The sequence below is a fragment of the Talpa europaea genome (assembly GCF_964194135.1).
Source record: "Talpa europaea genome assembly, chromosome: 14".
In the NCBI taxonomy this organism is placed as follows: domain Eukaryota; kingdom Metazoa; phylum Chordata; class Mammalia; order Eulipotyphla; family Talpidae; genus Talpa; species Talpa europaea.
In genome coordinates, this window is record NC_140082.1 from 91,031,840 (window position 1) to 91,047,540 (window position 15,701).

General features: G+C 67.5%; 1 protein-coding gene across 6 annotated transcripts; it reads right to left on the reverse strand.

The window, feature by feature from the left end:
• Positions 1 to 1,498: 1,498 nt before the first annotated feature.
• Positions 1,499 to 7,072, reverse strand: ZFAND6 (zinc finger AN1-type containing 6; the record flags this gene model as incomplete). 6 transcript variants are annotated; one of them, XM_084253134.1, is made up of 5 exons in its annotated part: positions 1,499 to 2,850; positions 4,299 to 4,412; positions 5,444 to 5,574; positions 6,080 to 6,185; positions 6,922 to 7,072. In XM_084253134.1, the coding sequence occupies 5 exons, from the start codon at positions 7,070 to 7,072 to the stop codon at positions 2,702 to 2,704; spliced, it is 651 nt and encodes a 216-aa protein (XP_084109260.1). In that variant the 3' UTR covers positions 1,499 to 2,701. The 6 variants fall into 6 exon arrangements, with proteins under 6 accessions (XP_084109260.1, XP_084109262.1, XP_084109261.1 ...); XM_084253136.1 differs by having other exon boundaries at positions 5,474 to 5,558; positions 6,139 to 6,188; XM_084253135.1 differs by having other exon boundaries at positions 5,474 to 5,574; positions 6,080 to 6,188.
• Positions 7,073 to 15,701: the final 8,629 nt, after the last annotated feature.

The window sequence follows — 15,701 nt, forward strand, 5'->3', positions numbered from 1 at the left end:
ACCTCTGGGCTGCAGGGCCGCTTGCCCTGAGCAGGAGCAGCGGAGCCGGTTTGTGCAGCACCTGCGGGCACCTGCGGGCACCTGCGGGCACCTGCGGGCCTGCTTGCACGCGCCGGGCAGGGGCGCCCCGGAGGCGGGCACAGGCCAGCCTCCCCGCCGGAAGCCACAGAGATGGCAGCGCGGGGCGCAGGGTCCTGGTGTGGCCCGGGTGGCGCTCACCGCGGTGCGTCTGCAGGCGCCAAAGCTGTTCTTTGGAAAACTCACCACAAGCGACTGGAAAGTTCTATTTTCTTTCCGTCTTTGGATTTTGGTTTTTTTTGGGGGGGGGCGGGGAGCATGTACAGCCATGAAAGATAATTTTAAGGGCTCATGCACCTGGCGCCACCCCCTGTGGTTTCAGATTTGCATGTTACTCCCCGCCCCTTCGCGTTCTCCCTCCCGGGCACATCCTGGAGCCTAGTTTCCACGTTACCAGGCCAGGAGCGCCCATGTGTCTCCTCTCAGCACGCAGCCATCTGTGCCCTCCCCCTGCGCCAGCAGGTCCTCGAAGGCCTGCCCGGCTGGGAACGGCATGTCGTGCGGCCGCACAGGACAAGCCAAGTCGCCAGGATGGCCACCCAAGGCCCAGACGCTTCAGGGCGCCAGAGGACCCAGGCTAGGCTGCGAGCCCAGAGGGGCCACCATGGATCCTCTGCCCCAGCCCCACCGTCGGGGTCTCGGGGCCTGGAGCCGCCTTTCCACAGCCCTGGCCGCCTGGCTTTGAAGCCGGATCCCGCCAAGCGTCCGGCGACCACGGGCAGCAGCCTGCCTAGCGGCCCTGCTGCCACGCCGCCTGGACCAGCCCGCGGCCGGCCCTGCGTCCTCGCGGCAGGCGTTTCGGGAAGCGGAGTCAGGTGGCCCTAGCAAGGCGGGCACAGGGGGCACGGGCTGTCCTGACGACCTCTCGTGACCCCAGCACCCAGGCGGGGGCTTTGGGGACACTGAACCACAAAAACTCAACATGGAGGCTGATTCAACCTCCAGCTGCCAACATGGGCAGGACGATGGCTTCCCGCGTGGCTGTCCTCCCAACACAAGGCTTGGCCCCTGCTGGCAGAGCCTCACCGGCCCCCCGCCCCTCGCGGTGAGCCCGGCCATCTCCGCAGGTCCACGGCGCCCGCCCAGCCCGCAGGGAGCACCGGCCATGCACAGGCAGGCGGCGGCCCCGGCAGCGGGGGCGGGGCGTGGAGGGCGTGTGCCCGGTGTGGAGGGCGGCACGGCACGTTATGGAGCGTGTGAACTCTTAACTTCTGGGGTAACCCCAAACCTCCCAAGGCCCAACCCCTCTGTCCGCGGACCCAGCCACACCCAGGCGGGAGGCGCAAGGGGTCCCCACCTGCCGCCAGAGGGTGCTCAGGGCTGGCTTCTCACTGTGGCTCCCCAACCTCACTGGCTTTGAAGAAGGGGCGCCGGGCGGCTTCCCAGGACTGGACACCAGGCTGGACAGACCCCAGAGCACCCTCCGGCTACTGCCCGGTATCCAGGGCGACTTCTGCCCCAGCAACGCTGCCGCCTGCGCCATGGGCGCCAAGTCCCTGCGCGGCCAAAGCACACTCCGTCGGCTGCCGGCGCCGGCGGGCAGATCCTCGCCACAGAGGGCAGCCAGAGCCCCCCCCCACGACGCCCGCCTACGCCGGCCGGCGATTCTCTTGGCAAACCCATCCCTTTGCAAGTGGCTCTTGCCTGCACTGAAGCCTGGGCCAGCGTCCCTCACTCTCTCGTTACAATAATCCTGCCCTTCCAGGGATTAAACAGCAACCAGCCACGGGGCCTCCCTGGTGGCGCAAGGGGTTAGGCACAGCGCTGTGAAGCTGTCCGCCGCCTCTGCAGCACGAGCTCCATCCCCGGCCAGGGAGCTGCCCACAGGGCGCAGCAGCCCTCCCCTGTCTCCCCGCGGCTCCCCTCAGCAGTGGATTTCAGTGGATCCGCCTGTTCTGCTCCCCGCTCTGTCTCTGGGGAATCTTCTCACCCCCACACCTCTGGCCTGCACCCCAGCTCTTGTATGCATGAATCTTTAAAAAAAAAAAACAGAAAAAAATGAGCCAAGCAGAGGCCCAGAGGTTGAGGCGCCGCTGGTGAGAATGAGGGAGCGCGCGCCAGCAGAGGAGCCATTTCCTTTATTGAATCAGAGGCTGGTGCGAAACAGAAAACAGCGCGGCCCCACGCCCTCCCCTCCGCGCGGGCCAGGACGGCCCCCCTCCCCGCGCCGAGGACATAACGGTGGGGCGCAGAGCAAGCGCCGGCAGAGGCGGGGCCGTGGTCAGGGAGAAGCGCGGGCCGGCAGGCAGTCCAGGTCCGCGCGGTGCGAGCAGGGTCCCCGGAGGGCGCGGAGGCTGCGCGGAGCGGCCGGGCTGGCGCAGGCGGCACCACGGGAAGTCGCCCTCCGGGCTTCAGGCATCACAAGCCCTCTGCGCTCAACTAGAATGAGAATGATCTTAAAAGGATAATACTTGTAAAGTTTACTTAAGTCTTTTCAGCACAGAAACTGCAATGGAAATAAATGTTCAGAGTCATTTTCAAAACAAAAACAAAAATCTATTCTTCCGGTGACATGCGTGATTAAAGGCCTATCAGACGCTGCTCTACGTCCAAGGACTAGGAAAAAAACTCAAGTCAGTGTTTAGTTTGCAGATGGCCAAGGACTTTGTATTCCAGCAGGAGCTCAAATCTTCTGGATCTTTTCGCCGACAACGACTGGGTTTTCTTTCCGGATCCGCTCGGCAGCGTCGGCTCTGTAATTGTAAGGGCAGCTGTGCACGTCGGAGTAGCGGTGCGCGCCGCAGTACACGTTCCCGCACCGGCATTCGAACCCTGGAAACGGACGACAGCACAGGTGAGTGGGCAGAGGGTGGCAGGCGGGCCCAGCAGGGGCACCCAGACACCCACCGCGCCGCGCGCCTCCTCGGGCGCCTCTTGCCCACCGCCCGGCCGTCCACTAGCACCGGGCATGATGGCTGCGGCCTGGCGAGCACCTGCCAGGCGGGAAAGCGCAGCCACCCCCGTACTGGCTGCCGGAGGTGGGCCCAACCTCCTCCTGGCAGGATCCCCCGGGTCAGGCCCTGCACCGCGGGCTTGCAAGCGGCTCCTCCCTGACCGAGTCCGCAGCTGAGCCTCGAGCCTGTTTCTGCATCTGTGACTCTGGAGGGTGACGGGGGAGTGGGAGGCCCTTCACATAAACAGTAACATGCAAGCGACTTGTTTTAGGAAAGTGGCCCAAGGGTGGAGGCCGAGAGCTGAGCCGAGTGTGGACTGCTGCCTCGGGAGGCCCACCGTGCCCACAGGATGCCACGGCTGGGTGCAGACTGGGGTCGGCGTTCTCAGCACCTGACTTGGAAAGGACCCTTGTGCTATGCCTGGCAGGGGTCTGGGCTGCAGGAGGTGTGAGGGCTGCATTGAGACTGACGCCGACTTCCTGGGCCCTTGGATTTCACTGTCATGACATCCGGACCGCCGTGAGCACGACTGGAAGGTGAGGCCAACAAGAAGGGCTAGACCAGTGGACGGCAGAAAGAGAACCACCAGGCCTTGGTCTGAACCTAGAAAGACGGCCTCGAACACGGGCAGGGCCTCAGGGGGACTTCGGTGTCTGTTCACGTCCACAGGGGACAGCGGAACCTTCCTCTCCTGCCCGCCTGCACTGTGTGCCCGCCCTCAGCATGCTGGCCGGCAGTCTTGCTGCGCGTCCCCGCTCCCGGGCAGACTCTCAGGGAAGGTCCTCAGCCCTGGCCTAACCCAGCGAGCACCAGCAGCCACTCGGCTCTGCTGCCCCGGCCCGCCCGGCCAGCTGGCAACCCCCGCGCTCCCCTCCCTGAGCTTCTGCCCAGCTCTTTCTGCCTGCATGCCTGTCCCCTCGGTGCCAAGTCCAGCTTGTCTGCCCAGAACCTCTGGCACAGGCACCTGCACTCGCCTCTCCTCACCCTTCTTTTACACAAACTCCCTCCTTCGCTGAACCCCAGAGCGCTTGTTTTCTGCCAAACATGACAGCCCTGCCTGGAACGCCTGGCTGCCCCTCAGCACCCCGGGACACCGTGCTCCTCCCCAGGAGACTGCCCTCCGACCCCGCCCGTGCCAGCACCGGGCCTCACCTGTCCATGTGCGTAAAGAAGAGCTGTTCATTTCACTTTTGGATACGTAAGTAAACTATTTTTATTTCTCTTAAGAAAACTCACACACCGAAGCGAGTCTCAGCTCCCGGACGGGCAGCCCTAACAGCTGGGCCCGCCTTCCCGGCCTTCCCCGGCGGCGGGCCGGGTCCTTACCAGTTAGCCCCACCTTCTTCCTGCACATGAAGCAGCGATTCTTCTTCTGTTTTGGCTTCTCAAGGGATTTGCTTTGCTCTTCAGAGGGCGGCTGTGCCGCATCTGACGCGGAGGCTGACAGAACAGGAAGGCAGCGCGGTGTCATTAAGTGATAAGACCCACGCGCCGGGAAGCCACGGCCCCAGGGGGTGACAGGTATCTGGTGCACCTGCATTGGGGCGCGTGGCACACGGGAAACAGAAAACACAGGCCCGCGCTGTACTCGCAGCTTCTCCAACACACGCCGGGCCAGCGGCGGCGGTAGCGCACGTGCACGCCTGGCATCCCGGGGAGTGTGTGAGGGGCGCCCTGTGCCGACGCACATATTGGGCCGGTGCTGAGGCGCTCGGGGACAAGGTCCAGCCCGAGCCATGACACGATGTGTGTCGGGCAGTCCCAGGCGTTCACGTGAAACCTCTGAGCTCAAGGACAGACAGGTGATGAAGCTGAGCTGCCGTGTCCCTGCACGAGCCAAGGCCAGCACCCAGGCTGCCACGAGGACGCCCCAGCCCCGTGCTCCCAGACACCTCCATTAGGTCCGCCACCCTGAGATGTGCATCCACACGGCGTGGCCCAGGCCTCCCCAGCTCGGGCTCCAGCCGACCCTGCCAGGAACCAGCCCACATCTGTGAGAGGTGCCGACTGGCATGCCGGGCCCTCACCGCAGCTCTAAGGGTCTCCCCTTCCCCCCGCACTTCACCCAGGTCCTCTCCCCATTCTTAAGGCGGAGCTCAGGGGCCAAAGCCAAGGCTTGCCACGCCGCCTGCCCGTGCCAGGGAGCAGCTGGCCTGTGTGGGGGTGGCCACCTCGAGCTCAGCAGCAGCACCGCAGGCCAGTGGCAACCGGGCGCCCCGGGAGGCGCCCGCCAAGCTGATCTCCCAGACCCCACGGGCAGCAGGACCTATGGCTCAGCCTGGTGCCCACGCTCGAGACTCTCCTCAGCCAGGCCCACCCCACACAGGGAGGCGGCCTTGCTCAGCGCAGGCCTCGAGGCCAACAGCATGTCCACTCAGGGAAGACACGGCACCCCGCCCTGCCCCACGGCCATGAGGAGGGCCTGCATGCTGCTGTCCACCAGCACGGCGTGCCCAGCTACGCAACAGCACCAGCCCCACAGCCCAGAGGGCCCCACCGACCTTGCAGGTCTTCTGTCTCAGGCGCTGCTTTGTCCACAGACGTGCTGTCCACTTGGGAAGAGGCTACCGATTCTGATAAAAGTGACTGATTTGATACAGGGCTGGAAAAGCAAAAGCATTCAGATTGAAAGGTGGTCCCGGACAGTAACTGCAAGGGCAGCGTGGGAGCTGCATATCTGAGTGGGCTGTGGCGCCTCACGGGGCCCTGGAGTCAGGCCGCGGGGGCCAGCCCACCTCGGGGGGAAGCCACAGCGTGAGTGGCATGACCTGGCTCGGGGAGACAACGTTCCTGCAGGCCACGCCGTGTGCCCCAGCCCCAGGAGAGGCACAGGCCGCCTCTGACAGCAGGAGACAGGTGGGGCAAGCGTCCATCTCCTTAGGTTCCTGGGGGATGTGACTTCAGAGCCAGAAAGGAGAAGGGTGCCCGAGGCCTGGCACTAGCCAGGAGCTGGAGTCGGGACCTGTCCCAGCAAGAGACACAGGGAGCCCAGCCCTCTGGAGGAGGGTGGGCCAGGGATGCCTCTTCGCTGGTTGGGCCGGGTGGTCTGGGGCTCCCTGCCTGGGCTGAGGGATGACGTGTGCCCCCCACCCCACAGAGCCTCCTACCTGGGCTGTGTGGATGGCGACGTGGACTCCAGCGCAGGAGGAGCCTCCGCGGCCCCGACATCTGTGCACTGGACAGGCAGGGGCTCGGAGAGGCTACCAACAGAGGCTGCTGTGGGGACACCGTGGGTCAAGGACCTGTCCTTGGCGGTGCCTGCCAGGGCAGACCAAACCCAGGCCCACCCGCCCGCCCGCCCATGAGCCGCTGGCTCGCTGCACTCAGTTAAAAAACCCGGGGCTTTGGGAGCGGAAGGATGTCTGTTGAACCGCACCCCCACGGTCAATGTGAAGAGATGAACTTCCAGGACGAATGGCTGGGCGCCCGTGTCCTGGTCACAAATGTCCCCCGGGGGTGGAGCCCTGGGGCGGCCTGCACACTGAGGCCGGGCCCGCAGGCTGAGAAACCGCTCCCAGCAGCTGGGAAGGTGCTGCCCCCGCTGTGTCTCGGTGCAGAAGACCCAGAGGGGCAGCATCCCCATGGGCCTGGCCCTGGGCTTCCATGTGGGGCAGCGAGGAGACAGCCGCAGCCTAGACGGCCTCCGAGGCGCCAACGTGGCCCAGCTGGAGGCCACCACAGCTGTCCTCTCCACAGCTGCTCCTCAGAAGCCTTCTCAATCTGCTCTCGCAGCTGCCGACACAGAAGCCCGTCTGCAGGGCCCTGGAGGACCGGTTCAGGAGGGCAGAGCAGCCCCGCCCCCAAGGCGAAGCCAGGTCCAGCCGACGACCCGCCCGCCTTCCCCAGGGCCCCTTGCTGCCCCACCCCACCCTACTCGGAGACAGGAGACAGGATGCTATGCAGGGATGGGGCACTGGCTCCCCGTGGATGACGGCCCGGACAGGCTCACCAGGTGGGCTGATCCTGCCGCCGTTGTTCTGTCTCTGGAGGTGCTCCTTGTAGCACACGGAGCACATGCCGTTGGTCCGGGGGTTCCCGTAGAACCCGCAGCCGGTGGAGCACAGCATGGGCGCCTGGCTGTGATTCGCCTCTTGAGCCATGTTCTTCTGCTGGGCACCTATAGACAACACAGGGTCAGCAATGTGGACACGCGACCGTCCACCACCCGCGTCCACTCCACATGCCAGGGAGACCCACAGGTGACCCCGCTCCTGCCCCACACCGCCTCTCGATGGGAAAGAGGGCGGAGAAGGCCCATGGGCTAGCAGGCGGGGCTGCTGTCAGGAGCCCTCAAAGCCCAGGCCATGGAGGGCGGTAGGTCCGCCTTTCACACCAGGGCACCGTCGCCTGTTCCAAGTCTGCACCCACAAGCAGACAGCAGGCAGGGCTGGCCACACGGGCCTGGGTCCCAACACACAGGCAAGGCACGCGTGCGCCTGCCAACAGCACGGACGGTGGCGGCGCTCTAAGCCACAGACGCACAGGGTGGCAAGGGCCTGCCAGGGGAGGGCTAGGCTGCAGGTCAGGGACACTGCCCAGGCCCGACCCACCTCCCAATAGCCATGCAGGCCAGGACCCGCCCTGGCCGGCACCTCCAGCCCAGGCCGCCGCGCCAGCCCCCGCCACGGGCAGCGGCTTCGCTCCCCAAGCACAGCTGCTGTCGACGGCGCTGATGGCGCAGAAACGTGCACCTCAGAGTGGGCACCAGGAGGTCCCGTCAGCAATTTGGGGGTGGGCACTGGAAGAGCTCGCCGTGGCAGCATCCTGGTGACCAGCACCCCATCCCATGGAATCCAGATGTGCCAGGAGAAGCTGAAGACCATGGTGCAGAGGACAAGAAGCAGAGTGCACGGGCCCCGAGCAGTGTGGCCGCCAGAGGGGGAGCCTGCCCAGAGCAGGGGGAGGGAAGGGGCCGATCTGCAGGGCCCATGGCCCACAGAAGACGCGGCAGCATCCATTACAGAAGGGCTGCCCCACTGAGCGCTACCCAGAAGGAGCTCACACAGCGAGCAGCAAAGGAGCTTCCGGGCAGACGTGCCACCGAGCCAGCACTGCCTGGACAACCTCCTCGGCTAGCACCGCACCTGGAGGTGCACAAGGCGGCTCCCAGCAGGGACGGCCTCACTGACCTCTTGGCGGCGGCGGCGGGGCTGCGCTCACACAGCCCGGGCGCAGCTGTCCAGCAGCAGTCCCTCCAGGCCTGGCCGCAGCGAGGGCGCAGCGTGGCAGCTGGGGAGGAGAGGAGAGAGTCAGTCTCCTAAGGGCAGTTCCAGGCTTCGCCAGCTCTGCCTGGTCACAGCCGCTCCCGCATGCACTGTGGGCAGCAGGGGCCTACATCAGGGCGCCCTCTTCCCGCAGGCCCAGCCCATCTGCTGAGGCGGCGACCGTACTCCTGCCACCCAAGACGCACACTGCGGCACAGGCCAGGGCACCCGAACGGGGCCCAGGAAGGCGCAGGACACTGGGCCGCGACCCCTCCAAAGCTCCAGCCCTGAAGCCCGTCCCTCCGTGCTCCAGTCACTCAGCTGCAAAATTTCTGGAAGTGCCAGTCTGCTGACGCCCCCACCCCCACACAGGTGAACCTGCAGTCGATGACCACGCCCGCCCCACTGTCCCATCCCAGGGCTCTTGCGGGCGGGCTGGGGGCGGGGACCGCAGTGCCCACCAGGGCTGAAGGGCAGCAGCGACCCCACGCCGCCACGGGAGCACGAGTCCGCGCTGACCGGACCCCGGGTCCCAACCCTGGGAACCCCGCAACCAGCCCCGGCCCCACACCTCACAGGCAGGCTCAGGTCAGCCGGACACAGTGGTGCAGACCCCCAGGGGAGCAGGCCAACGGGGACTCCCCTCGGGGTGAGGTCACAGGGCCACGGCCTGCCCCGCCTGCCCCCGACATGGCGGGCTCGCTCTCGGGAGCCTGCGGGGCTGGAGGGCACTGTGGGGACCCCCCGCGGCCAGCCACACGGGGAGCGGAAATGAAGGATGGGGAGGGCGGCCACACATGGGCATCAGCGAGCGGCTTCCTGGGTCTACGCCCGGGCTCTCCCCGCCCCCGCCGGCACCCCCTGGTGCCCCCAGTCTCTGGGGGTGTCTACGCTGTGGGATTGCCGCCGCGTGCCCGCCCGGGGCTTGTTTTCTCTGCTCGAGGACTCTGCCTCTCAGCTGTGGGGGCGAAGCTCGCATGCGGTGGCATCAGGGCCGCCGCGCCCTGTCCTGTGAGGACAGAGCCGGGGGGCTGCCAGCTGGGCAGCAACTCCGCGGGGGAACCGGCGGCCCTCCGCAAGCTCATCCCTCAGACGAGTCCTCCTGACTTTCGGGGGCCGCTAGCAACACAGAAAGTAAGACGGAGACGCTTACCCAGCGGGGCGGGCAGGGCCTGGCGGCCCGGTCCCCTTCCCAGGACGTCTCACCCCTCGGAGGAAACGACTGAGACCGCCCCGTGACCCCACCGGCCGCACAGCATAGAAGGCGCCCGCCCACCTGCCCGCCCCAAACCCCACAGCAGCAGCCGCTCCCCGCCCCGCTACCATCCCTGCGAGCCTGCTGGCGGCACCGGGGTGCGAAGCCACCTCAGCCCCTGTGCTGCCTCCCAACGTGGGGCCCTGTGTCTAACAGATGCCAGAGGAAGACTATTTCTGCAACACCCCAAAAGCTCCAAAGGCCTTTAGAGAACTGGGGTGCCCACAGCTCCAGGAACCACGCCCCCAAGCGCCCGCACTGCCCTGTGGACAAAGCCCCGAGGGGCGGCCTGGAGCAGAGTCGCGCACAGGCCTGCCCGGGCCCCTCCAGGGTGCTCTGCCCAGCGTCCTCCAGAAAGCCACTCAGGCCGAGCCCCGCCCGCGGAAGAGCACGGCGACAGCGGGCAGGACCCAGGGCTGGGGCACGGCCAGAGCGAGCCTGTCCTCCTGTCAGGCCACAGCCCTGGGGGCTCAGCGGGGTCAGCCGGCCCAGAGGGAGGCGCTGTGCCCCACCCTCCCCCCCACTCGTGGTGAAAACGCAGAGACTCAGACCCGGGGCGGCGGACTCCAAGGCCTGCACTTCAGCGCGTGCTGAACCCCGAGACCCCTAGATCCTGACCGGGGCGGTGGGCGAGTGTGCCACGTGGGGCACTCAGCGTGAGGCGCGAGGAGCGGCGGCCAGGCGGGCAGCCCGCGTGCCCAGTGAGAAGCCGCTCGCCCCCCGCCCAGCCCGGCGTGCCACCACAAGCTCCGGGAGCGCAGAAGCCTCACAGCTGGCACGAAGCTCCGCAGGGCTGAAGGCTGGGCAGGGAGCGCCGCCGGGCAGGGGCCACCCCTGTAGAGCTGGGTGCCCCCCTCACGAGACCCACCTGTGGGACACCCCGAGGTGTGCCGACTCTGACCCAGGCCCCACGGTGGGGCGTCCACAACGGGGGGCGGGGCTGATGTCCCCGACAGGGGGGCCATGACGGGGGCCCCGCAACACGCCCGTGCAAGGACACGGCGCTGGGAAAGGCCGCCCCTGGCTGCAGGAGCCACCCCTCCGCTCGCGGAGCCCCTTCCCACAGCCCGCGGCCCCCCGTGCCTCTGGCCCGCCCCCCGAGTCCCAGCAAGCCGGGGCTCCGGCCAGGAGCACCTCCGAGCCCTCTCTCCTCCTTGCCTCGCCACGGCGTCCTCGCCTGGGGCAGAGACCCAGCCGCTGCCCGACGTCCAGGATGACCTGCTAAGGGCTCGCTATCCCTGGGGTGACCTCAGGTGGAGGCTGGGGCCTCCCTGGCCACATGCCGGCCATCCTGGCTCCGCGGTCGCGGCCTGACAGGCGTAGCTAACCCGCCCCCCGCCCCGTCCCGCCCGTGCCAAGAGCTCCGCACGCCAACTTACAGGACAGGGAATGACCACAGCCCACCCTCACCTGACAGCACCCACGTCAGGTTTCCGGCCTGAGCAAGCCCGGCCGACCGGGCCCGGCCCACACCGGCCGCTTGGACAAGTCGGGAAGAAGCTGCCGCTGCGCAGTTCCCTCAGGCAGCGCCTAGCCCATCGGTGCCCGCTGAGAACGACGCTCAACACCGAGGCAGACGGGGCTCACAGGGGCCGCTCGCTGTGGGACGGGGCCTCCCAGCAGAGGCTTGGGCTGCGTCGGAAGCAACGTAAGAGAAATCATTTAAAACGTAAGCGAGAGGCGCGCTGTTCTGCTTACCAAAGCCGAGCCAGCCCTTACCAGTTATGCGTCGTTTATTTTACATACACCAGCGTGACACTTAAAATCTATTAAAGGGGCCTCCCTGGTGGCGCAAGGGGTTAAGCACCGCACCATGAAGCAGTCCGCAGCCTCTGCAGCACGAGTTCGATTCCCGGCCAGCCAGGGAGCTACCCACACGGTGCAGCAGACCTTTCCTGACTCGCCCGCTGCTCCCCTCAGCAGTGGATTTCAGTGGATCTGCCTGTTCTGCTCCCCACTCTGTCTCTGGTGAGTCTGCTCACCCCCCACACCTCTGGCCTGTACCCCAGCTCTTGTGTGCATAAATAAATCAATCTTAAAAATATTCTTAAAAAATCCATTAAAGGAACGGTTATTTTTCATTTTTACTACTTAGAAGATAAGTTACCCAAGCAGTAAAATAAGCCTAATAAAAACTTGAGAGTAGTGAGGTGTTTCCTGCCCCTGAAACACTTCAATGGTTAAAAAACAAACCAACAACACCTGCTTGTGTAAGAGGCAACCACGGACTTGCAGCGGCAGTTCCCGAATACCCAAGCGCCTGCGCGCCCCGCTGCGGAAGCCAGCGCTCGCGTTCCCACCCGGCCTGGCCACTCCACAGTCCTCTCGCGCTCGAGCTGCTGGGCCCCATGGGCCTCCTGCTGCCTTAACACGCCTGTGAGGACGAGAAGGCAACGCCCGAAAGGGCCTCCCCCAGCCACCTCACCTCTCGGGTCAGCCCACACACACCCCACGGCCCCGCCGTGGCCTGGGGTGCCGGGCAGGTGCGGAACCGACGCCATCCCACGGCCTCGCACCAGGTGCCCAGGGTCCTGTGGCCCTGCGCCACCGGACAGCTCTTTTGAAAGGTTCTCCACGGGCACGTTTCAGCCGGTGAGGGTGGGGGCGTGCAGAGTGGGGCAGAGCGCTGAGGAGCTGGGGAGCGAGGCCCGGCCGGGCAGGTGAGAGGAAGCTCAAGGAGCGATGCAGGCCCGACCAGGGCATCAGGTGGTGGCCGCGGAGCTGAGCCGGCGGCCGCGGTGCTGAGCCGGCAGCTGCGGTGCGGCCTGTGGTGCGAGGTGGGGGAAGGCAGGCGGGGAACCTGGGATGGACAAGGGACGGGGCACGGGCCCCAGCCAGGATGGCAGCACCACCCTGTATCCCAACACGGACACAAGCTGGGGGACGGGCTGCAGCCCCATTAAGCTGGAGAAAGCGCAGGGCGAACAGGAGGTGTGGCGGGACCTCACACGCGGTGGAAAACCCGGGCTCACGACCCAGATCACAGAACCGGGGGCCAGCAAGGAAGGCCGCGGCCAAGAGATGCGACAGTGGCGGGGCGGCAGCCGCAGCGGGCATGCTCAGGGCCGAGGGGCAGCTGGGGAAGGCAGGCAAGCGAGCTGGGGCCCAAGACGCACCGGGGGCTTGCAGGGGGGCGGGGGTGGGCAGCACCCACATCCCGCGGCATGTCTCCACGGAGCAGAAGACCATGCGGCAGCGCACCCGGGCAGGGTGGTCATGAGGCTGCACCAAGCACCACCTCCCAGATGCTCCCCACCAGCCCTAGAGGCCCCAGAGACCCAGGGTGGAGGCGTCCCTGTCACGCAGAGTGAAGGGACCCCCGGCTCAGGGCTGTTGCCGTCTACCAACCGGTCACCCCTCAAAAGCCCCCGGCGAGGAAGACCCCCGTGGCCTGAGTCAAGGCAGCCATGGCTTCTTCCCCCCAAACGACGGGCATCACTGACCTTGTCCTGACCTCGACCTCTCTCCTCCCTTGGGAACCCGCTGTCCATGCCCAGGGAGACCCACAGGCGCAAGGTGACCAGACGGCCCACCAGGGTGCTCTGAGAGGCCTGACTAGGGCCCTGGCGAGAGGCCCAGCCCGGCTGGTGGACGTACGGCCCTGTCTGCCTGGGTGGTCAGTCTGGTGAGGATGGACTCGAGCACTTGAGGACGCCGCTGCCTCGTGCACAGAACGAAGGGAACGCGTGTGACGTGCGTGCCGAGGTGTCACTATGCGGAGGGAAACCACTCTGGTCGGGACAGTCGGCGGACGTGACGGCCCCAGCCCAGAGGCGGCTGCTGTGTGGGCAGAACAGGGGAGCAGGGACAGGAAGCACCCAGATGCCGCGCCGGAGCCACCTCCCACTCCCACTGAGGAGTCACATCAGTATTGAGCCGTCTTGAACTTCCAGAGCTTGCTCCGTGCGCTGGCCAGCATGGTCCTCGCCTGCCGGTGACATGCCCCCAGACGCCCAGGAGGGCAGCTGCAGCGCCGGCCCTCGCCTTTCACTCCTGGCGCCAGGCGCCACGCTGCACCCCACACCGGCTGGACAGCGCATCTGAAGACTTGGGACAGGAGGTGAGGAAGGCTGGAGGCCCTGGGGCGCAGGCAGAGAGTGGCTTCCTGGAGAAGGGCACCCGCTTGGCTCACAGAGGGCACCGCGGGCCCCACAGCGACAGACACTGAGGAAAAGGTCCAACGGCCTAAAGTGTCTGCTCAGGTGGGTAAAACTTTTCCCAGTTTCCAAAGAAAGTTCCCCAGTTCCCTGCAGCTGCTGTGAACGTCCAGGAGGCAGAGGCAGACCCACCTACATCTTGGGAACCGTCTGGAAGCAGGCTGCCGGCCGGCCCCCCAGACCCCAGCGGCAGGAGGCGCCCAGCAGGGGCCGCGAGGGGGGCACTCCCTGCACGACCTTCTGAAAGGCCATTTGCTGCGCAGTGTTCACCGCTTTGATCCAGGTAAGTCCACTCCAGAGGATTCTCCCAGGAGGAGGAAATCTTTAGGGGAAACAAAGGAAAACAGGAAAGTAGTCTCCAAGTTACCCGCGGCTCTGCCCGCCGGAGTCGCTGGGGCGGGGGAGAGCCAGGGTCCAGGCGCAGGCCGGGCCGGTGACGAGGTTCGCGTTACCCAGGAGGAGCAATCGCCGCCGGGGCTGGACAGGCCGGCAAGAGGCCAGCGCTGACCGCGAAGGCGGAGCCGGTGCGGCCGGGCGCGGGAGGGAAGCCCCCAGAGCCGCCGCCGCTGCGGCGCGGGGCCCCGGACCCGGGGAGCTGCGGGCGGCCCCGACGCCGGGCCCTCGCGTGCTCCCGGCCCCAACGTCCACGACGCCGGGGCGACCCGGCGGACCCCAGGGGCCGGCGCTGGCGGACGCGGCCCTGCCGGCGAGGCGAGGCGAGGGCGCCGGGGGCGGGAGCGCGGCGCAGCGGGGCCCCGCGACCAGGACCGCGGCCGCCGCCCGCGCGGAGGGCCGGGGCCGCCCTGGAGCCTCCGGCCCACTTCCCGCCCGGCGCCCTTTGTTCCGCCCGCGGGCGGGTCCGGCCGGGGCGGGGCGCGGCCGGGGCCCTTGGGCGCGGCGGAAGGGCCGGCGGGGACCCCACAAACCTGACAGCCTCCGCCGGCTCCCCCGGAGTAACTTCGCTCGCAGCCGGCTCCCCGGCAACCAAACCCACGCAGGCCCCGCCCCGCGCTGTCATTGGCCGGCCGGCGCAGGCCCCGCCCCCGCGAGGCCCACCGCCCATTGGCGGCCGGCGCGGGCCCCGCCCCCGCGAGGCCCACCGCCCATTGGCGGCCGGCGCGGGCCCCGCCCCCCCGCGAGGCCCACCGCCCATTGGCGGCCGGCGCAGGCCCCGCCCCCCGCGGCCGCGGCGCGGCGCCATCATTCGCCAGCGCGCCCGCCAGCAGGCTCGGCTGCGCCGCCGGGGCCCCTGGAGCCGCCGCGGGTCCGCCGCCCGCCCGCCCTTTTGTCTGCGCGGGCGCCCGCGCTCCGGCCCCGCGGGGAGGGCAGGGGAGGGGCGGGCCGGCTGCGGGGCGCTGCCCGCGGTCCGCGAGTGTGGCCCGTGTCCAGAGCCGGGGCGCCGTCCGCGGGGAGCCCCGAGGCGCCAGGGCCGGGGCGCCGAGCCCCTAGCGCCGGCCCCCGCCGCGGTCTGCAGGCGGCGGGCGAGCCCCGGAGCCCCGCGCGCCCGGCCCCGCGGGACAGCCTGGGCCCGCCGGGCGGGCGTGGGGTTCACCTCGGCCTCGGTTTTGACTAGTTTATGAGAATAAATTCAAAACAAAGCCGAGTGACTGCTTACAAGATGCTTAAAATGAGCTTATAAACGTTTTTAGTTTTTGAAGTTTAAAATCTTGCGTTTCTCCCTCCAAGAAAATTCGTGTATCATCCCAGAGCCAGGGGCGCGCAGCTCAGAGCTGTCTCTGTAAGAAACTGAAGCGCAAGTGATGGCCTGTGCCCTGGGGGCCCTGCCCCCCCAAACCGTGCCCCTACCCCAGCCCCCGAGAGGTGGGCCCCCCTGCACCCGATCAGTGCCCCCCGACACTGCACCGTAGGCCCCACCGCGCCCTGCTCCCCAGCTGTGCCCCCCCTGCCATGCCCCCTAGCCCGGCCTGCAGAAGCTGCCTGGCCCCCCAGCAGCAAGCGCCCCCTCCACAAGGGCACCCTCCACAAGGGCCTCGTCCGGGAGCTCTGCCAGGCCGCTGCTCTGAAGCCAGCCCCCGTGTCAGGGTCAGGCTCTCTTCCCTGCGGGCGCCCGCCAAGCTCACGAAGCGGCAGACGCCCCACACATGGGATCGGC